Source organism: Gobio gobio (assembly GCF_949357685.1).
Source record: "Gobio gobio genome assembly, chromosome: 12".
Classification (NCBI taxonomy): Eukaryota; Metazoa; Chordata; class Actinopteri; order Cypriniformes; family Gobionidae; genus Gobio; species Gobio gobio.
In genome coordinates, this window is record NC_137105.1 from 24162434 (window position 1) to 24181683 (window position 19250).

At 45.9% G+C, this 19250-nt stretch overlaps 1 protein-coding gene across 2 annotated transcripts in view; it reads right to left on the minus strand.

The window, feature by feature from the left end:
• Positions 1-19250, minus strand: part of lama4 (laminin, alpha 4) — a 186382-nt gene that overhangs the window by 131449 nt on the left and 35683 nt on the right. The window contains exons 1-3 of one of the 2 annotated variants that reach the window (XM_079831492.1): positions 18022-18158; positions 14237-14338; positions 13939-14066 (exon numbers count right to left, since the gene is read on the minus strand). In XM_079831492.1, the coding sequence (XP_079687618.1) occupies positions 13939-14066; positions 14237-14338; positions 18022-18126 (335 nt within the window). In that variant the 5' untranslated portion in view covers positions 18127-18158. Of the gene's footprint in view, positions 1-13938; positions 14067-14236; positions 14339-18021; positions 18159-19250 lie in introns of those variants that run through there. The other variant, XM_079831493.1, reaches the window with a different exon arrangement.

Below are 19250 nucleotides of genomic sequence, written 5' to 3' on the forward strand. Positions count from 1 at the left end.
ACTCCGCAGCTTAACCACGCCCACTTTTATAGCATTTTTCAAAACTGTGGTGAGAACTCACGGCTGCTAAAACAGGAAGTTTCATGACCCTTTAATGCAAGATTCAATCTTGTGTTGCCGAGGCAGCACGTAGGTTACGGGTCTGCTAATAAAGTGACACACGCGATATGGTGAGAATGCATGTGATACTGTTGGGTGCGAGGCATGCAGTCAGCTCCTGAGGGTGCTGGCTGTTTTCATTGGGAAATATCTTGACGCGTACAGCCGTGTGCCTTTCGGGTGTTTCAGCCTCACACCTGTTGACTTTCTTCTCGAGGGATGAAAGCCAATTGTATTATAACAGCTCGAATCACGTTGCTGAGGTTACGAGACCGTATAAATATTTATTAAAACAGTAACGTGTGGTGATTATGGCTGCATTTAATTTTGAGGAATTAAATGGAATATGATCTGACTTTGAGGAGTTAGATGTTTTTCTTCAGCCTACCATTCAGACCATGTTTCACCGATTGGGTGTTTATGGCTGCAATTAATTCTGAGGAATTAAAATGAAATATTATCTGACTTTGAGGAGTAGGATATTTTAGATCAGCCTGTCATCCAAAGCGTGTTTCACTTGTCTGGATATTCATCTCCAACCCCCTCTCCCAGGGAGGAGCGATCGAGATCGCCTCGAGAGGCTGGTTCCCCTAGTAGAATATCTCTGTGCATGGTCATGCCTTCTGAATATATCTGCTTGGGCCCTGCGTACCGTGGGTAAAGGGTTACGGACTGCAGTTCAGTATTCCACCGGTATTCCAGTATTCCAAGGTTCAACGGTGTGGTCTGGACTGTGGTGTCCCCAGCCCAGCGGCAGGTTATGGAACAGGAAGTTCGCTCCCTGCTGGTGAGGGAGGCCATAGAGCGTGTCCCTCCGCCAGACAGGGAGTCAGGCTTTTACAGCCGCTACTTCATTGTTCCCAAAAAGGATGGGGGGTTGCATCCCTTAATAGATCTGAGGTACTTGAACCGGTCTCTGAGGGGATTCAGGTTCAAGATGCTCACTATCCCAGCCATCGTGAGTCAGATCCAGTCCAAGGACTGATTCGTTACGATAGATCTAAAGGACGCATATTTCCACATCTCCATCCTTCCTGCCCACAGGAAGCTCCTGAGGTTCGCTTTCGGGGGTGAAGCGTACCAGTATCAGGTTCTTCCCTTTGGCCTAGCTCTCTCCCCTCGCACCTTTACCAAGTGCATGGATGCAGCACTGGTGTCAATCAGGCTTCAGGGCATCCATGTGCTGAATTACTTCGACGACTGGCTGATATTAGCCCAGTCGCGAGAGATAGCGATACGGCATCGAGATGTCGTCCTGTCTCATATAAGGTGCTTCGGGCAGAGACTGAACATGAAAAAGAGCATGTTGACGCCCTCCAACAGGAGGACGCGTGTGTCGAGTCCATACGGGCAGAAGTCTCGGCGGGGGAGCTAGGCCACAGCCGCACTGTGAAGCTGTTCCAGAGACTGCTGGGTCTCATGGCAGCAGCGTCCAACGTAATCCCGTTCGATCTGCTATATATGAGACACCTCCAGTGGTGGCTGAGGACCAAGGGGCTTTTCCTTGAGAGGAAATCCATTTCCTATGATCAGGGTAACGTGCAGGTGCCTTCGTTCCCTCGTCATATGGAAGAATCCTTGGTTCCTGTCCCAGGGTCCAGTGTTGGGAGCGTCATGTTGCAGGAAAGTTGTTTCAACAGATGCCTCCCTCACTGGTTGGGGCACGATCATGGAAGGCCGGTTTCCGAGAGGTCTGTGGGAGACCCGGCATTCTTCCTGGCATATAAATTGCCTGGAAATGCTGACGGTCTACAAAGCTCTGAGGAGCTTTTTCCCGGACCTCCGCGGCCACTAGGTCCTGATACAATCCGACAATATGTCCGTGGTATCGTATCTGAATCACCAGGGGGGTCTGAGGTCGCGCCCTCTGTTCAAGTTGGCTCACCAGATCCTCCTGTGGTCCCAGGGGACCAGAACCAGGGAGCAGATGTCCTGTCGAGGCAGGAGCTGAGGCCCGGGGAGTGGCGACTCCACCCCGAGGTGGTGTAGGCCATGTGCGAGAGGTTTGGCTAGGTGGAAGTTGATCTGTTTGCATCTCGAGAGACGTCCCACTGCCCACTATGGTTTTCCCTCAGGCATCCGGCCCCGCTGGGGTTGGAAGCCATGACTCAGATGTGGCCGAGGCTGCGTCTGTACGCATTTCCCCCGATCGTTCTGCTCCCGGATTTCTGGAGCGGGTCCGCCGGGAGGGCATTAGCCTTCTTTTAGTAGCACCTCGGTGGCCGACCAGAGTATGGTTCTCCGACATCATGGCACTGCTAGACTCCTCTGAGGAGGGACCTGCTGTCTCAGGCAGGGGGTTGCAATTTTCCACCCCCAGCTGGAGCCGTGGATCCTCTGGGTCTGGCCCTTGAGGGGGCCCGGTACCTAGAGGATGGCTTGTCATTGGGTGTCATTGAGACCATACTCAGCTACAAGGCACCTCCTACGAGAAAGTTGTGCAAGACCTCCAAGACCGTTTCTCCGCTGGTCTAACCCCGTCCACTCTTAAGGTGTATGTGGCTGCCATTGGGGCTTTCCTCTCGCCAGTAGATGATGAACCTTTGGGTAGACATCATCTGGTTGTACGGTTCCTCAGTGGGGCTCGGAGGATGAGGCCTCTGCCTCGTTCCAGAGTCCCAGCCAGGCTATGTGCCCAAGGTTTTCCATCCTCCACCTCACGCGACAGCCAAGGAAGCTAGACTTCACCTGCTCTGCCCGGTCAGGGCATTGAGTATCTGTTTGGAGAAGTCTGTGCAGTGGAGGAGATCGGACCAGCTGTTGGTGTGTTTTGGCTCACCCAAGAATGGGCTGCCTGCTTCCAAGCAGACAATCCGTAATTGGATTTGTCCAGGCTATAGCCATGGCTTATCGGGTGCGCAGTTTGCCTTCACCCATAGCCGTGAGGGCTCACTCCACGAGGGGCGTGGCCTCCTCTGTGGCCCTCCTTTCTGGTGCCTCGTTCCAGGAGATTTGCGAGGCGGCAGGGTGGGCCACCCCTCACACCTTCATCAGGTTTTATAGTCTGGATCTCCCTGCAACGCCTAACACCAGGGTGCTCGCGTCCTAGTTGTGCCTGGTATCCAGCTTCACACTAGGACAGGCGTGGTTCGGTGTGGGCTAGTGGGTATTCGTTCCCCAAAGTGTTGTTGACGCAGTTCGAGTTCCCTCGAAAGGGAACATCTCGGGTTATGACTATAACCCTTGTTCCCTGAGAAAGGGAACGAGAACTGCGTCTCGCCGCCACACCTCATCACGTGGGAGCACCTGCTTCATCAAAAAAAGGCTGTCTATACTATGGGCCAGCGTCCATTTGTAGCTTCCGGGCTTGCCGTCACATACTACGTCATGACACAGCACCAATCAGGATCGGTGACTGATTTTATTCATGCTTCAAACGCGCTACGCTAAGGGACTATCCCCAAAGGGTCATTGACGCAGTTCTCGTTCCCTTTCTCAGGGAACAAGGGTTATAGTCATGACCCGAGACGTTTTATCCAGTTATTACTTTTTCCTTTTCCTTCATTGGTTCTTGGCCTTTTCTGTTTATTTAGTTTATTTGTTTATATTTTTTATTTATTTATTTATATTTTTTGTCTTCAGATCAGTTTTGTCTTGTTGTTATTATTATTATTATTATTATTATTATTATTATTATTATTATTATTATTATTATTATTATTATCTCTCCAGTCTCCCAGTTTCCCTGGCTGCTGGTTGGTGTTCACCTTCCACCACCTTCAGCTTCCCCACTGCAGTCTCCCTCCTTTCTCCCCGCCTCACTTGCCCGTTGCTTCCCCTGTCTCATTCACCATCATCCTGGACCTTCTGTGCAGGCTGATCCTGGCTGAGCGTTACCACTCCATGGACAGATCAGAATAGCAAGCTGGAGTCCGTTCTTCGTACCTCGCTTAATAAATCTGAGATGATTTGACAGATCCCAGATCTTTTAATCGTGATAACTGATCTCTGGCTAATTTGGTTCTTCAAACGAATTTGCAGATTGGATTAAAATATCTGGATTAAGTTATCTAAGATTACTGCGGGTTCTTGTACTCCCTGAAGAGGGCAGATGCATCGATACTCGAAACCACGATCAGCAATGCAGCGATTGGCTGGCGTCAAGACAACGCAATGACATCATATAATTAAAAAAGCCACCAGACTTATCCCTTAATAAAGGAGGTTGCCGCTTGACAGCGAGCGAGTGTCACGTGTGCGTGTGTGTGCGCGCGGGCTCCCGCCATCATCCACACAGAGACGAAATACTGCTTCACGAGTTCACACTTACATCAAATTAAATGGAGTAAAGATTATGCGTATTTGGCGTACTGTCCGGGAGAGGGCTCCGGGCTCTGAATTTTGGCCCAAACCCAGAGTATCCCCCTGTGATAGGATTGGTCTAGAACTAGACTGTATTACATTATAGATTGAGTTGACGTCTAATAGGTTTTTATTCAATCAAAGTGAGGAGATGGGGTGATGGAGGGATACTAAGAAACTGTCAACGAAAGGAAGGTGAGTCAGCTGTATATAAACTCCTCCTGTTGTTGATTGAATTGATTAGTTTAGTATGCTCCACTCGTGTTTAATAAGGTTTTAATTATCTGGACGTGCTCCACTTGGGTTTGATTAGGTTACATTATCTGGCGTGCTCCATTGTTTAGATAGGTTTAATTATCTGGACGTGCTCCTCCCGAAATTAGTTACTAAAACTTCACTAAAGAGCGGACATACTGTTAACATTTCTTCTTCGCTGCTCTAAACAGGTCAGGGGTTGCTTGTGGCAACACAGCACAACTTCCTGTGTTTGCAATGCATTCTGAGCAGCGAGGAAGAACCGTGCCGCAGTTAGGCAAAGTTCGCGGTCATAATAACTAGGTCTTGTTTAAGAAAATGGTATCGGATCGGTACATGGGTTCAAGTACTCGCCGATACCAATGCTAGAATTTGTTTTGGTATCGGTGATATTTCCGATACTAGAATCGGAATCAGAACTCTACTGAAAACAGCGCCACGAGCACTCTGCATGATTTCAGAAACTCATTCCAGCGCCAGATCGCCTCTGATGTAACTCTACTAATAAACTAGAGATGCTTAATTTGTATTACATACAACAACTCAAGCTGCAAGAAAAGCCGCTATCTGACGCCATGACGGCTGCTGATACTCCGACAATGTAAACAAGCTGCTTCTTCTTCGGCTTTTGCCTTGATACTGTGGGTTACCATCAACATGCCCGTGGACACTGCCAACTAGCGGTCTGCATGTGGAATTGCACATTGACGCGGACAACAATGCAGAAGAATAAATGAAAACCAACGCGTAACTTGAGCCGTAGAGGATGCGGCGTAGGTCCGACACAGAAGTATAAATCAGCCGTGACGCTGCAATCACCGGGTCCAAAGCCAGAGAACGTATGTAAATCCCCTATGTGCTTAGCTGAAGCAAGGGCAAAAAGCAAGACAGTTAAGAGAGATAGCTCCTTAACAGTGATAGACTCCAGGGGCTCGAACGGTGAGAGAGCTTACAGAACCAGCGGAACAAGTTCCCACGGTGACACCAAAGGAAAGCGTGGGGGGGTGTAATCTCCTCACCCCTCTGCGAGCTTGCATCACAACAAGTTCCAGTTCCACGCTCTGGGTTTTTAGGATGAGAAGCAAAAGATATAAAAATACACTCTCTGAATGGACTATGATCAGTCGATCAGTCGATCAGCCAGATTAATTCTGCATGCGCGCTCCACTCATGTAGAGGGAAAATTGCCACATTTGATAACCCATGAATGTTCTTCTTCTTTTGATGTTTTATGGCGGTTGGCAAACCACCCATGAATGTTTACACATAGTGTGTTCATTTGAAGGTCCTGTAGTGCCCGCCTCACTTCGGCCGGGTACCGGACCAAGTTGAAACACCAGACATCTAGCTGGTAGAGGGCCAAGATGGCGTCTTGAACAATGTCCTACTACACACTAGGGTGGGTTAGGGTTTTGGGGGATTTGTTTTTTTCTTTTGGAAATGTTAACCTCTCACCCCTTCATTTATTTCTCCATTAGAAGTATGTAATGTATGCAAAATACCATGCAGATAATTTGTCATTTAGGGTATGCTCAAAGAATGCATCTTTTTATCAACAGGTACTTCAATATCTGATGTGATATTAGCTAAGGTTTCGTTCACTGATACTTTTGACTGTTTCTAATATCAGATGGCCACTTTGCATAACCAGGATTCAAGATTCTTTATTGTCACTATAAAAGGTACAGCGAAATTAGAGCAATCATCCCAGTGCAGTCACATATATTTAGTGCAGCTAAAACATATGCCAAAAACAATACAACACAATACACACAAAACCAGTACAGCCAGGCGAATAGTCTAATATTGCACAGAAATATTGCGCCGTAAGTACTGCATGATATAGCACACAATAAAAGAGAGGTAAGTGCAACAAAGCGTAAACAGAACAGAATAAAGTGGAGTGTAAAAGTATACTAAATAGACAACCTGATATATACAAAATGTGTTGTTAACCTGTAGGTTGACATATAAGAATCCCAATCAGAGTGGTGCATTTCTCACTTATCTGCCTCTGAGCTGCTGGCATACAAGGTGGAGATACAGTAAGTTAGTACGCTCTCAATGGAACAGCGATAGAAGGACACTAGAAGGACGCTGCTCTTGTAATGTGGTTCTTTCAGAGAATCACCAAGAAATAAAGTCCCTTTGTGCTTTTTTGACTGCTGCTGACGTGTTTGTGCTCCACGTGAGATCCTCAGCTATGTTCCTACTAGGGGTTGAACGACTTCAGATTTTCTCAAGTCGACATTTATGTGATCAAAGTAGAGTCGACGTCGACTAGTCGCTGATGACGTCACTACTGGACAAATAAGCCTGAACCTCGAGCTGAGAGGGAAACGCGAGTTTTCTTGTGCACAGCTATGGCATATTTGACAGCACTGCCCACAGGCTATTACTCCTACTTAACAGCTCTTTTATTTATTTATTTATTTATTTTTTGAGAGAGAGAGAGAGAGAGAGAGAGAGAGAGAGAGAGAGAGAGAGAGAGAGAGAGAGAGAGAGAGAGAGAGAGAGAGAGAGAGAGAGAGAGAGAGAGAGAGAGAGCATGATTGCGTGTGAATTAATTATATCTGGCAGCGTCTCTCTAATAGTGAAGCTGTGAGTTTTAGTTACTACCTAATACAGGTGCTGGTCATATAATTAGAATATCATCAAAAAGTTGATTTATTTCACTAATTCCATTAAAAAAGTGAAACTTCTATATTATATTCATTCATTACATACAGACTGATATATTTCAAAGGTTTATTTCTTTTAACCCCTAGGAGTCTGAGCTGTTTCGGGGCCCTTTAGAAGTTTTGACATGCTCTGACATTTGTGTTTTTTTTCAGTTGCTTATAAACACATTAATGGCAAAAGTATAATTACACTATATTCAGCACAAACTGGGCTACCATAATATGTGGGCAACATGTATGCACATGCTTGTATTTTTGAGCGAAAAATGTTTATGCATGGTTTTTGACAACAAAATATATATATATATATATATTTAAATTAAGGCCTCAAAACACACAGTAGATATGTGTCCACAAGACTTTTGACTAATGGGTGTATTTGCCTAGAGTTTTTGCTTTAAACTGATGTGAGAATCATTGAGCCTACACATTCACGTAAAACAATACACTGATTTAAAATTTGTAAGACAGTTTTTCTTCACAAAGCCAGTATGCGAGGAGACGTGATAGCTAATGAATAATGCTGGAATCACACCTGAGATGACAAAATAACATAATAGCCAGCATAATGACCTGCATAATGAATGAGCTTCAGGTATGTGACTGAGAGCAACAGACCAGGGACAAATATTATATATTATATATTGTACTTATCAAGTAAATGCATCTTGATTTTAGAATGTTTCAATATTTAGACTAGAAACAAGACAAAAATTACTAAGGGCATTTTTTCTACTTTTTTTGTTCTTTTTTTTGTTTTTGAAAGTAGTCTCATGCTAAAAAATTAAACAATAAATAATTAAAATTAAGATACAATTTATACAAAACGAAATTCACTGTAAAGAAAGCAATTAACTTTCTACAAAACAAAAAAAGTCACTTTCTACAAAACAAAACTCCAGAATAATTTATTTAGAATGTAGTCAACAAAGGCATATTATATTTTAATTGATCAAAAGATTTGACTGCACTGCAAAAAAATGCTCTTCTTATTTAGTTGAAAATTGTACTTATCTAGTTAATGCATCTTGATTTAAGAATGTTTAAATATTTAGACTAGAAACAAGACAAAAATTACTAAGAATAATTTTTTTAATGTTTTTGAAAGTAGTCTCATGCTAAAAAATTTAATAATAAATAATTAAAATTAAAATACAATTTATACAAAACGAAAATTTAACCTATCATGAACGAAGCTATTCACTTTCCACAAAAACAATTTTTTTTACTTTCTACAAAACAAAACTCAATATTAACTCGATAAAAAAAACTTTGATATTAAATAAAAAAATAACATTAGGCTATAATATTTAAACATCAATATGAAGCAAAATATGTTTGACTGGTACTATATTTATAGCATCTGAGCAGACATTTTCGAGTAAAAGCTTTATTGAAATGACACTAGGCTCTTTTACAATAAACACGTTATAATCTGTCCAAAACAGGCCAAATAAATCTTGTCTAAACAGTCTTGCGTGTATGACATTTTATGTTGCAGCAGGATTCATATTTAAACGGTCTTTTTGCGTTTAATAATCACAGATGCTAACAGAATAAAGCCAACATTACAATCAGCGCTGAATCCTTTGCTCTTAGAAATGAACAGCTTTTCATGAGGAGAATAAATCCAGGGTTACTGCTCAATGCGTCTCAAAACGATGTAGCTGAAGTAACGTCACAGTGCATCGTCAGTATTTAAATCTGAAAGAGCGTGTGCTCCGTGGGCATGGTTGCATTAGCGGATAATGAAGTGATCACTTTCCAACCAGATTACATAAACACAGCATATTTGTTTTCGATTTGGTTTACATTGTTCAAAACCTGACATTTCAACGTTTCTTTAGACATATGTCTCATGTTTGTGAGACAAGCTGAGTTCCCTTTCTGAAGACTATCTGAATGAACGTCTTTGACAAAGAGGCTGCAGATTGCGCATCATGTATGTTTTCTTTATTTTGCAAAAAGCAAAACATTTTGTTTTTATTGTGACCGAACACAAAAAAATAGAAACTTAACATATTATAATGATGTATAACACTTGCCTGAATGATAAAAAACTTGAGTTATTTGAGTCTCTTTGGCACTGATAAGAAAAAAAGAGAGCAGATTGCGCTGGCGCGACCGCCGACTCGAGAGGGTTAATGGTGGAAAAAGACCTGCCCTTATCCATAAGGTCTTGGAGGAAACACAAAATATCAGAAACTGAGCACTGATATTAAGTGAAACCCCACCCATCACACCACTCATCGAACACTTGCCACTTACAGCCATATAAGCACTGTGTAGAAACGGCCCAGGCATTCTGTATAGTAGCCACCACGTGTGGGGGAAGCCCTAACGCATGCAGGTTCGTCCTCTCACGGGCCAGGCCCAGAGAGCGATCCTGTCCGGGTGTGGGTGATAAATCTCCTGTTCGCTTGAGACAATAGGTCTGTGCGGAGGGGGAGGCGCCACGGCTGGGCATGTAACAGAGGGATTATCTCCACCAGCCATGGTGCTTTGGGCCACATGGGTGCTATCAGAATGAGAGACAGGCACCCCTCTCTCACCCTGGCCAGTGTGGGAATTATCAGGCACAGGGGAGGAAAGGCATACAGCAGCACTCTGGGCAGAGGGGCGCATCCAAGTCCTTTAGCGAGAAGAACATAGGACAATGGCTGTTTTCACACGAGGCGAATAGATCTACGGACGCCTGTCCGAATTTCATCCATATCATGTTTACTATCTGAGGATGGAGACGCCAATCTCCGAAGAGTGGGTTCCCCCTCGATAGAAAATCCACGCCTCTGTTCAGAATCCCTGGAACATGAGTCGCGTGTAACGACAGGAAAAATTGCCTGCTCCATACCAAAAGCTTGTAAGCCAGGGCATGAAGCTTCGACGAGGGCACGCCGCCTTGACGGTTGATATAAGCCACTGCCGTGGTATTGTCGCAGCGTACGAGCAAATGCTGTCCCTGCAGACGAAGCAGAAAATTATTCAGAGCCTTCCAAAGGGTCAGAAGCTCTAAATAATTTATGTGCTCTGAACATAGTTTGCTCGGCCACAAACCGTTCAGAGTTCTGCCCTCTTGGGTGGCACCCCAGCCTGTCAAGGACGCATCCGTCGTCACAACTTTCCGCAACATAACCGTCCCCAGAGGGGCGCCCTGTGCGTAAAAGTCCATGCTCTTCCAGTGCCACAGAGCTGCAGCGCAGGTGCACGTCACTGTCACAGAAGGGCAAAGATTGTGTAACGTTGCTGAAATGTAGTGACAAAACCCATTTCATGAATGCCCTCATTCTCAGGAGTCCTAGTGGCAAAACCTGGATAGATGAAGCCATAAGACACTGTAGCCTGAGACATGTGCGATATTGAACCCTCGCCCACTCTCTGAACTGCGACAGACAGTTCATCAGAGAGAGAACACGCTCCTGTGAGAGACGCGCTTGCTTGGAGAGTGAGTTCAGCTCCATGCCCAGGAAGATCACATTCTGGCTGGGTGTAAAATTGCTTTTGTTCACATTCACCCTGAAGCCCAGAGAAGTGATGTGCGCGAGCACACGGCAGGTGCGCGAGCACACGGCACGTCTGATCCGTAGACCAGACATTCTCAGGGGAGTCAAGCCCGCTTCCATGCACAGACAAAAGGTGAGGGGGCTTACCCAAAGGGCAGGACCGTGAATTCGTAACAAACACCTTGACAGGCGAAACGAAGAAACTTCCTGTGTGGTGGATAAATGCTTATGTGGAAAAAAGCATCTTTCAGATCGACCGATGTGAACCAGTCGTTACGTTGTATGGTGCGGGCGAGCGAACCATGAGTTAACATTCTGAAATTGTATTTCCTCAAATGTTTGTTCAACACCCTGAGGTCAAGAAAAGGATGGAGGGAACATCCTTCTTTGGAACCAGGAAATAACGAGAATAAAAACCCTGGTTTATCATATTGGGGGGTACCACCTGAATTGCACCTTTGCTCAGAAGAGAGGAGATTTCCTCCTTCAGAACGTGGGCCGTGCCTTCCTCTGAGTGAGAAAAGCGAACGCTGCTGAAATGTGGGGGTTTCATAGCAAACTGCAGACGATAACCGTGCGATATTGTGCGCATTACCCATTCGGGTGGCGCTGCAGTTCGCCAAGCTGGCACGCGGCTCACTAGCGTGCCTACCCGAACCGTGCTACCTTCGTGCATGCCCAGCTGTCTTATTTGTGATGCAATGACGCCCTCTAGTGGGGAAACTAGGGATGGCATGTGTGGGTTCAGAGAGGTGTCCACTCTTTGAAGAGAAAAGAGCTTTCCCTGCAGAGAGAGGGTATCGCTCTGAAACAAATTCATTTGATTCGTTTGATTAAATGTGTTTTTTGTGTTTTTTTGTGTTTTGTTTTTTGGAAAACACTGGGGCCGAAGCCTTTATTAACAGGGTGAGGGGAACACAGTGTGTGCGGTGTGGTGACTTTTCCTCACAACAGACCCCCTAAACGGGGGGAACACACATCGTCCACTAAACACATGGGCTGAGCAGCTACGGGAGGGGGGCACCCTCCAGAAGAGAACCTCCGTCTTTTGGACAGGGGTTCTGGGGCAGGAAGAGAGTCCAAAGAGCTTGTCGCTCGAGAACGTGGACCCCAAGCCCCCATTGGCCAAACATCAGGCCGGCCGCTTGCGTTTGGGGTCGGTGGGGGTAGGGCTTTCCCACAGCGGCGGGAGAAGGTTTCCTCCAGGGCTTAGCAGAGGGTGGGTTGCTCTGCTGTGGCGGGGGCTTGTTGCGGGGCCTTTTCTTGCTTTAATGAAAGCTATGCCCCGGGGCCGAGGGATTAGGAAAATGCGCAGGAAGACACAACTTGTTGTCGCACCGTTGTTGCATCAGTGCGACGGCGGGGCCAAAGAGAACCCGGCGATGCGCCTTTTTTCGCTATCCGGGAGGCCCCACAGGTTGAGCCAGAGCGAGCGCTCTCCTATCACGGAAAGCGCCATGGAGCGCCCGCAGGCTTGGACGACCTGACGAGCATTACGAAGAACGAGTTTGTTAACCGTAATGATCTCCTTACATAGTGCAGGCGAGGGAGATCCCTTGTCCAGCTGTTGGCCCAGGTTGTCCAGAATTTCCGCCTGGTAGGCGGAGAGGAGGGAGGAGACATTCAGGGCTCTAATAGCCAAGGCCGAGGATTTATACGTGGCCTGGTGCACCGAGGCAAAAAAAGGTCCATCTTGTTTGGAAGGACCGGCTTAGGGGGGGCGAGCAGCCCTCCCTGGACTTGGTTGAGGTGCCTGGCGATCGAGGGCTCAATGGCAAGCAGTTCACCCATGCCGAGAGCCGCCATATCTTTAACCTCCAGACCCGCGAGACCAAGTTTAAAGTCGACCTGGTCGCTCCAGTAGTGCCTAATGTGCTTAGCGCATGCTGGAAGAATGGGAAAGAGTTGTTTCCTCGGGCCGGGGGGAGCTCCCAGTACTTTCCCGTCATAAATATCCCTCTCCTGGTCGGTGGCGCTCTGTGGAGCCAGCCGCTTGATGTTGAGACGAGCGGCCGCTCGCTCGCTCACACACATCCAGGTGGATGGATTGAGGCAAGGCCGCGGGGGTGCAACTATTGACTACCATAAGGGGGGGGGGATACTATGGTAGTCAATGGTTGCTCTATCTGCTTGGTTACAAACATTCTTCTAAATATCTTTTTTTGTGTTCAGCAGAACAAAGAAACTAATACAGGTTTGGAACAACATGAGGGTGAGTAAATGATGACAGAATTTTCATTTTTGGGTGAACTATCCCTTTAAGAACGGTGATTAACTTATGTTTACAATAGGCTGTTTAAAACGTGCATTCTCCTGATCAATTTTGAGTATTCAGATGACACTAAATGATATATCGATTAAATATCCACATCAAATCCACACAGTACAGCTTAACACAAAAACTTTACGACAATATCAGAGAATTAGAACAGAGCTGAAGTGAAAACAGAAACAATGGAAACCAAATTTCCAAACCAAATAAAAAGAACCATTTTACATTATGAAATCCAGGCCATTGATGTGTTCATGCCAAAAATATAAACATGACGTAATCGCACAAATTAACTACTAGTAATGAAGACAACTTTGTTGCTGCATGTAATATTAAACTTTTAACAGGATAAATATATACTCAAGATATCTTGATTTTTTTTTCAATGTTGCTGTTATGGTTTGTGTCGGCATGATGTGATGTTTTATTAACAAATTTCGAGAGGAGCATGTTCAGATAATTAAACCTAATTAAACACAAGTGGAGTACGTTCAGATAATTAAACCTAATTAAACACGAGTGGAACACATTAAGCTAATCAATTTAATCAACGATAAGAGGTGTGTATATATACAGCAGATTTACTTTACTTTAGCATCCCTCCACTTTGATTTAATAAACCCTTATTACCCTTAAACGTCAACACAATCCATAAAACAATACAGTCTAGTTCTAGACTATCTCTATCACAGGGGGTTCGGGCCAAAATTCGAGTCCGGAGCCCTCCTCTGGACAGCACACCAAATATGCATAATCTTTACTCTTTTTAATTTGATGCTAGTGTGAACTTGTGAATTAGGTAAATGTCTGAGCTCAAGTCTGGACTTACTTGTTAGACTCCAGTGATAGCGGGCAGGCACATGGTCTACACATGAAGGTGCCATCGGGAAGAAACACAGGTAAAAATCCATCTTCACAGTACTCACAGAAATCTCCAACAGTGTGATCCTGACATTCCTGAAACACAGGGTGCAGAAAAGAAGTGAGGTACATTTCAGCAAAAAAAACAAAGTTAGTTACACCCCTACCACATTTCAATTTCTGTTTAGCTTGTGTTTTTGTTAGAGCACTTGTATTAAATAATTTTAAAAAATTATAATTTAAAGAGTTTTGAAACTAATACTTACAATGCATATCCCAGTGATATCCTCACAGCTATCAGCATGGCCTTTACAGTTACAGGGGAGACAGGTTTCCTGTTCACTTAGGAAGAATCCTCGAGCACATACCTGCAATGAAGTCATGGCCAAACATGAACATGAATATCAACAGTCAACACAATCATGATATGTGCCATATCTCTACTATATGAGGGTGTTCCTTCAACTACTGTCACTTCATGTTCCAGGTATTGATTTTTATTAAGGCTAACTAATTTTATTAAGGCTAACTAATTTTTTAAAATATATCTATATTTTTTTTGTCCTGTCCTGTAAACTTTTTTTACCATGTCAGGCTGTACAGTGCAACATTCAGTATATGTCACACATGCTACGAAAAAATATCGGTATGATATTGCGATTACATTTACACAGAAGCACATGTGAAATGCTGTTTTAAGCACAGTGCGATTTCAGCAAGGTTTTTCTTAAATACCAACTCTCACTGTACAAGCAAATCTGTCACGGTTCATGGGTTCACTGACTCGCCCTTGTGTGTTTGTTGTGAGGCGTGGTTGAGTTGAGCGCTGATCATTATTAGCATCTGCTGTTCCTCGTTAGCGCTCTATGTAACGTGTGTGTTTGTGTGTCCTGTTTGTCAGTTCGTTACAGACACTGTCCGGGTTGGTCTCTGTCCTCTGTTCTCCGTCTTCCAGGAGGGTGTTTCCAGGAGTTCTGAGTTTCCAGTGGATGTTCCCGTTTCTGCCTGACCTTCTATGCCCATTACGGTCCCTGCTTCACTGAGCCTGCCCGCGGTTACCTTTGCATCAGCCTGTGCACGAACTGTGTTACTGAGTATCTGTTAATAAACATTCTTTTGCACTCGCTACTGGATCTTCTGTTTTTTCCTGCAGCATATCATGACAGAACGAACTGACCATCATGGATCCAGCGAGAGCAACAAATCTGCAGGATTATCTTACAAGGAGCGCTCTCAGGATGGACCAGCAGGACGAGCAAGCACTCACCACAGCTCAGGCGGTACAGGCTTTGGTGAAGCAGGTGTCCGAGCTCACTACCCAGGTACAACATCTATCGGCACCCACTGCGCCACCCACACCGCTTGTACCTCCCCAACTTACTCCCGCGACTGGTCAACATGAGCCAAGGATACCGACACCGGAGAGATATTCTGGTGAGCCTAATCTCTGTCGTGCATTTCTTACGAAGTGTGACATATTTTTCTCGTTGCAACCTGTGACATTTGCGTCAGAGGCATCGAAAGTGGCCTTGGTCATGACGCTACTATCTGGACGTGCGGCACTGTGGGGGACAGCTGTGTGGGAGAACCGCCATCCCTGTTGTACCTTGTTCGCTACACTCTCCATGGAGATGAAGCAAGTATTCGACCGGGCAGTGGCGGGACGTGAGGCGGCCCGTCACCTAGCTGATCTGTGTCAGGAAGGGAGGCCGGATTTGGATTAAGTCATCAAATTCCGCACTTTGGCAGCGAAGTGTAGCTGGAACGAGGAGGCACAGTGGGACGTGTACCTGCATGGGCTGGCTGACCACATACAAGAGGAGATTCATACTCTGGAGTTACCGGACAAGCTTGACGGTTTGATCGAGTTAGCACTACGAGTGGACGCTCGTTTACAACGACGGAGGGATCATTCACGTCCAGTCACGAGTTTGGAGTTCCGGGGATTTCCCAGCGGAAACGGGGGTAGGGCGGTCAGTCACCCTGTCGATCATGAGCCCATGCAGGTGGGTTGGGCCCGGCTTTCCCGGGAGGAGAGACAACATCGGCGTGAGAGGGGACTGTGTCTGTACTGTGGAGGGTCTGGACATTGCCTCAGGGAGTGCCCAGTAAAATACCAAGCCCGACAGTAGGGAAGGGGTTACTGTCTAAGGGCGAATCCTCATCAGCCACTCTCCTCTCGGTAAGACTGCAATGGGCAGCGGGATTCCACTGCTGTCAGGCACTGATTGACTCGGGAGCAGAGGGTAACCTGTTGGATTTTTTTTGGGCCTTTTTTTGGGCCAAACGACTTAACATTCCAAAAGTTCCCCTCAAACGGACTATTTCAGTGCACGCGCTTGGTGGACAGAGTTTACCCGACATCACCCCCACCACGGGTATGCTCACCCTCATAACTGCTGGTAACCACACCGAACAGACTTGTTTTTTTTATTTCCAGGTCCCCTCTCGTGCCAGTCGTGTTGGTTCATCCTTGGCTCACTAATCACAAGCCCAGGATCGATTGGGGACAAAGAACAGTGTCAGAGTGGAGCAGAGATTGTCACTCTGATTGTTTAGTGTCTGCTTGTTCGTCTGTCTCATGTTCTGTGTTACAGGAGGAGTCGGTGAACCTGTCTAACGTGCCAGAGGAATATCTCAACCTGAGGAGGGTGTTCTGTAAGTCCCGGGCTGCTTCTCTTCCTCCGCATCGTCCCTATGACTGTGCTATAGAGTTATTGCCAGGAACTTCTCCGCCTAAAGGCAGGTTATACTCACTTTCTAACCCGGAGAGGGAGGTCATGGAGAAATATATTTCTGATTCTTTGGCAGCTGGGCTCATTCGTTCTTCCTCGTCTCCTGCCGGCGGCAGATTTTTTTTTGTGGGTAAGAAGGATGGCTCCCTGTGACCATGTATTGACTACCGAAGGCTGAACATCATCACAGTAAAGAATACTTATCCTTTGCCGCTGATGTCTTCAGCCTTTGAGCGGTTGCAGGGAAAATTGCTCTGTTCATGAAATTAGATCTGCACAACGCTTATCATTTGGTTCGCATAAGGGAGTGGGATGAGTGGAAAACGGCATTTAACACCCCCAGGGGGCACTTTGAATACTTGATCATGCCTTTCGGCCTGTCCAACTCCCCTGCCATTTTCCAAGCACTCGTTAATGACGTGTTGAGAGACATGGTCGATCATATATGTCTACCTGGACAACATATTGATATTTTCCTCTTCTCTCCAGGAACATGTTCAGTACGTCAGACGAGTGCTCCAAAGGCTGCTTCAGAATGGGCTTTTTGTCAAGGCGGAGAAGTGCACGTTTCATGCACAGTCAGTTCCATTCCTGGGGTGCATTGTGTCGTCTGAGGGGGTGCGCATGGATCCTGACAAGGTTAAGGCTGTGGTAGATTGGCCAATCCCAGATTCCCGTAAGGCCCTGCAGAGGTTTTTGGGATTCACAAATTTTTATCTGCGTTTTATTCGCAATTTCAGTCAACTAGCCACTCCTTTGACCGCCTTAACCTCCACCAGAACGACGTTCAGGTGGTCTAATGTAGCTGAAACTGCATTTTCTAACCTCAAGAGCCGCTTTGTTTCAGCTCCCATCCTTGTAGCCCCTGATCCTTCACATCAGTTTGTGGTGGAGGTTGACGCGTCAGAGGTGAGGGTAGGTGCAGTGCTCTCCCAGCGCACCTATAAGATGCACCCGTGCGCGTTCTTTTCTCATCGCCTAACGACTGCCGAACGTAACTATGACATTGGTAACAGAGAGTTGTTGGCAGTAAAACTGGCATTGGAGGAATGGCGTCATTGGTTAGAAGGGTCGGGGGTGCCTTTTATGGTCTGGACTGATCATAAGAATCTGGAATACATCAGATCCGCCAAACGTTTGAACTCCAGGCAGGCTTGGTGGGCTCTTTTTTTCGGCCGTTTTGATTTTTCTCTTTCTTATCGTCCAGGTTCTAAGAACATCAAACCCAACGCGTTATCTCGTATTTTTGATCTTTCCGAGCACCCGTCCACTCCCTAGTGTATTTTACCTGAGAGTCTGGTTATCTCTTCACTCACATGGGAGATCGAGTCGAGGGTCCGCATGGCCTTAGATGGGGTAACGCCTTCTCTCGGAGGTCCACCGAGTCGATTATTTGTGCCGGAGGGATTGCAGTCAGACATTATTCGGTGGGGTCATGTTTCCAATGTGGCTTGTCATCCAGGAGTTTCTCGTACCAGGTTTTTGGTCAAGCAATGATTCTGGTGGCCCCGTATGGCTCGTGTGTGAGATTCTTTTTGTAATCAAAAAAAAAAATCAAATCAAATCACTTTATTTGTCACACAGCCATGTACACAAGTGCAACAGCAGGTGAAATTCTTGGTGCAGTTCCGAGCAACATAGCAGTCATGACATGTACAACATTTAAAGCAGCATCAGATTACACATCTGATGCGCCCACAATTACTCACAGCACAGTAAACACTACAATAAATAATTTACACAATGTGAGTGTAGTTCTCACAGCTTTAACCAATATACACATACTTACAATATACATATACTTTAAACAATATACACTAAACATACATTAAACAGTATACATTAGCTATAATAGTAATAATAATATACAATGTACAGTATCCATTATTATTCACAGTAGAGATCCAATGTACAATAGGTGCTATATGATAAATGATAAATAATAAATTATATAAATGTGTATATAATGTGTGTGTATCGACAGTGGGTTGTGCTGAGTGATATTCTGTCCGGTGTGTGTTATGATCCTGATGGGTCAAGAGTTCAGGAGTCTAATTGCTTGTGGGAAGAAGCTGTTCTGGAGTCGGCTGGTGCGTGTTCTGATGCTGCGGTACCGTCTGCCTGATGGCAGCAGTGAGAGCAGCCCATGGCTCGGGTGGCTAGAGTCTCTGATGATCCTCTGAGCTCTCTTCACACACCGCCTGGCGTAAATGTCCTGGAGGGAGGGAAGCTCACCTCCGATGATGCAGCTGGCCGTGCGCACTACCCTTTGCAGGGCTTTGCGGCTGCGGGCGGTACTGTTGCCGTACCAGGTGGTGATGCAGCCAGTCAGCAGGCTCTCTATGGTGCTGCTGTAGAACCGTGTGAGGATGTGGCGGCTCATTCCAAACCTCCTCAGCCGTCGCAGGAAGAAAAGGCGCTGATGAGCCTTCTTCACAACGGCCTCGGAGTGGACGGACCATGAGAGTTCCTCTGTGATGTGGACACCGAGGAACTTGAAGCTGCTGACTCTCTCCACCGGTGCTCCATCGATGGTGATGGGGCG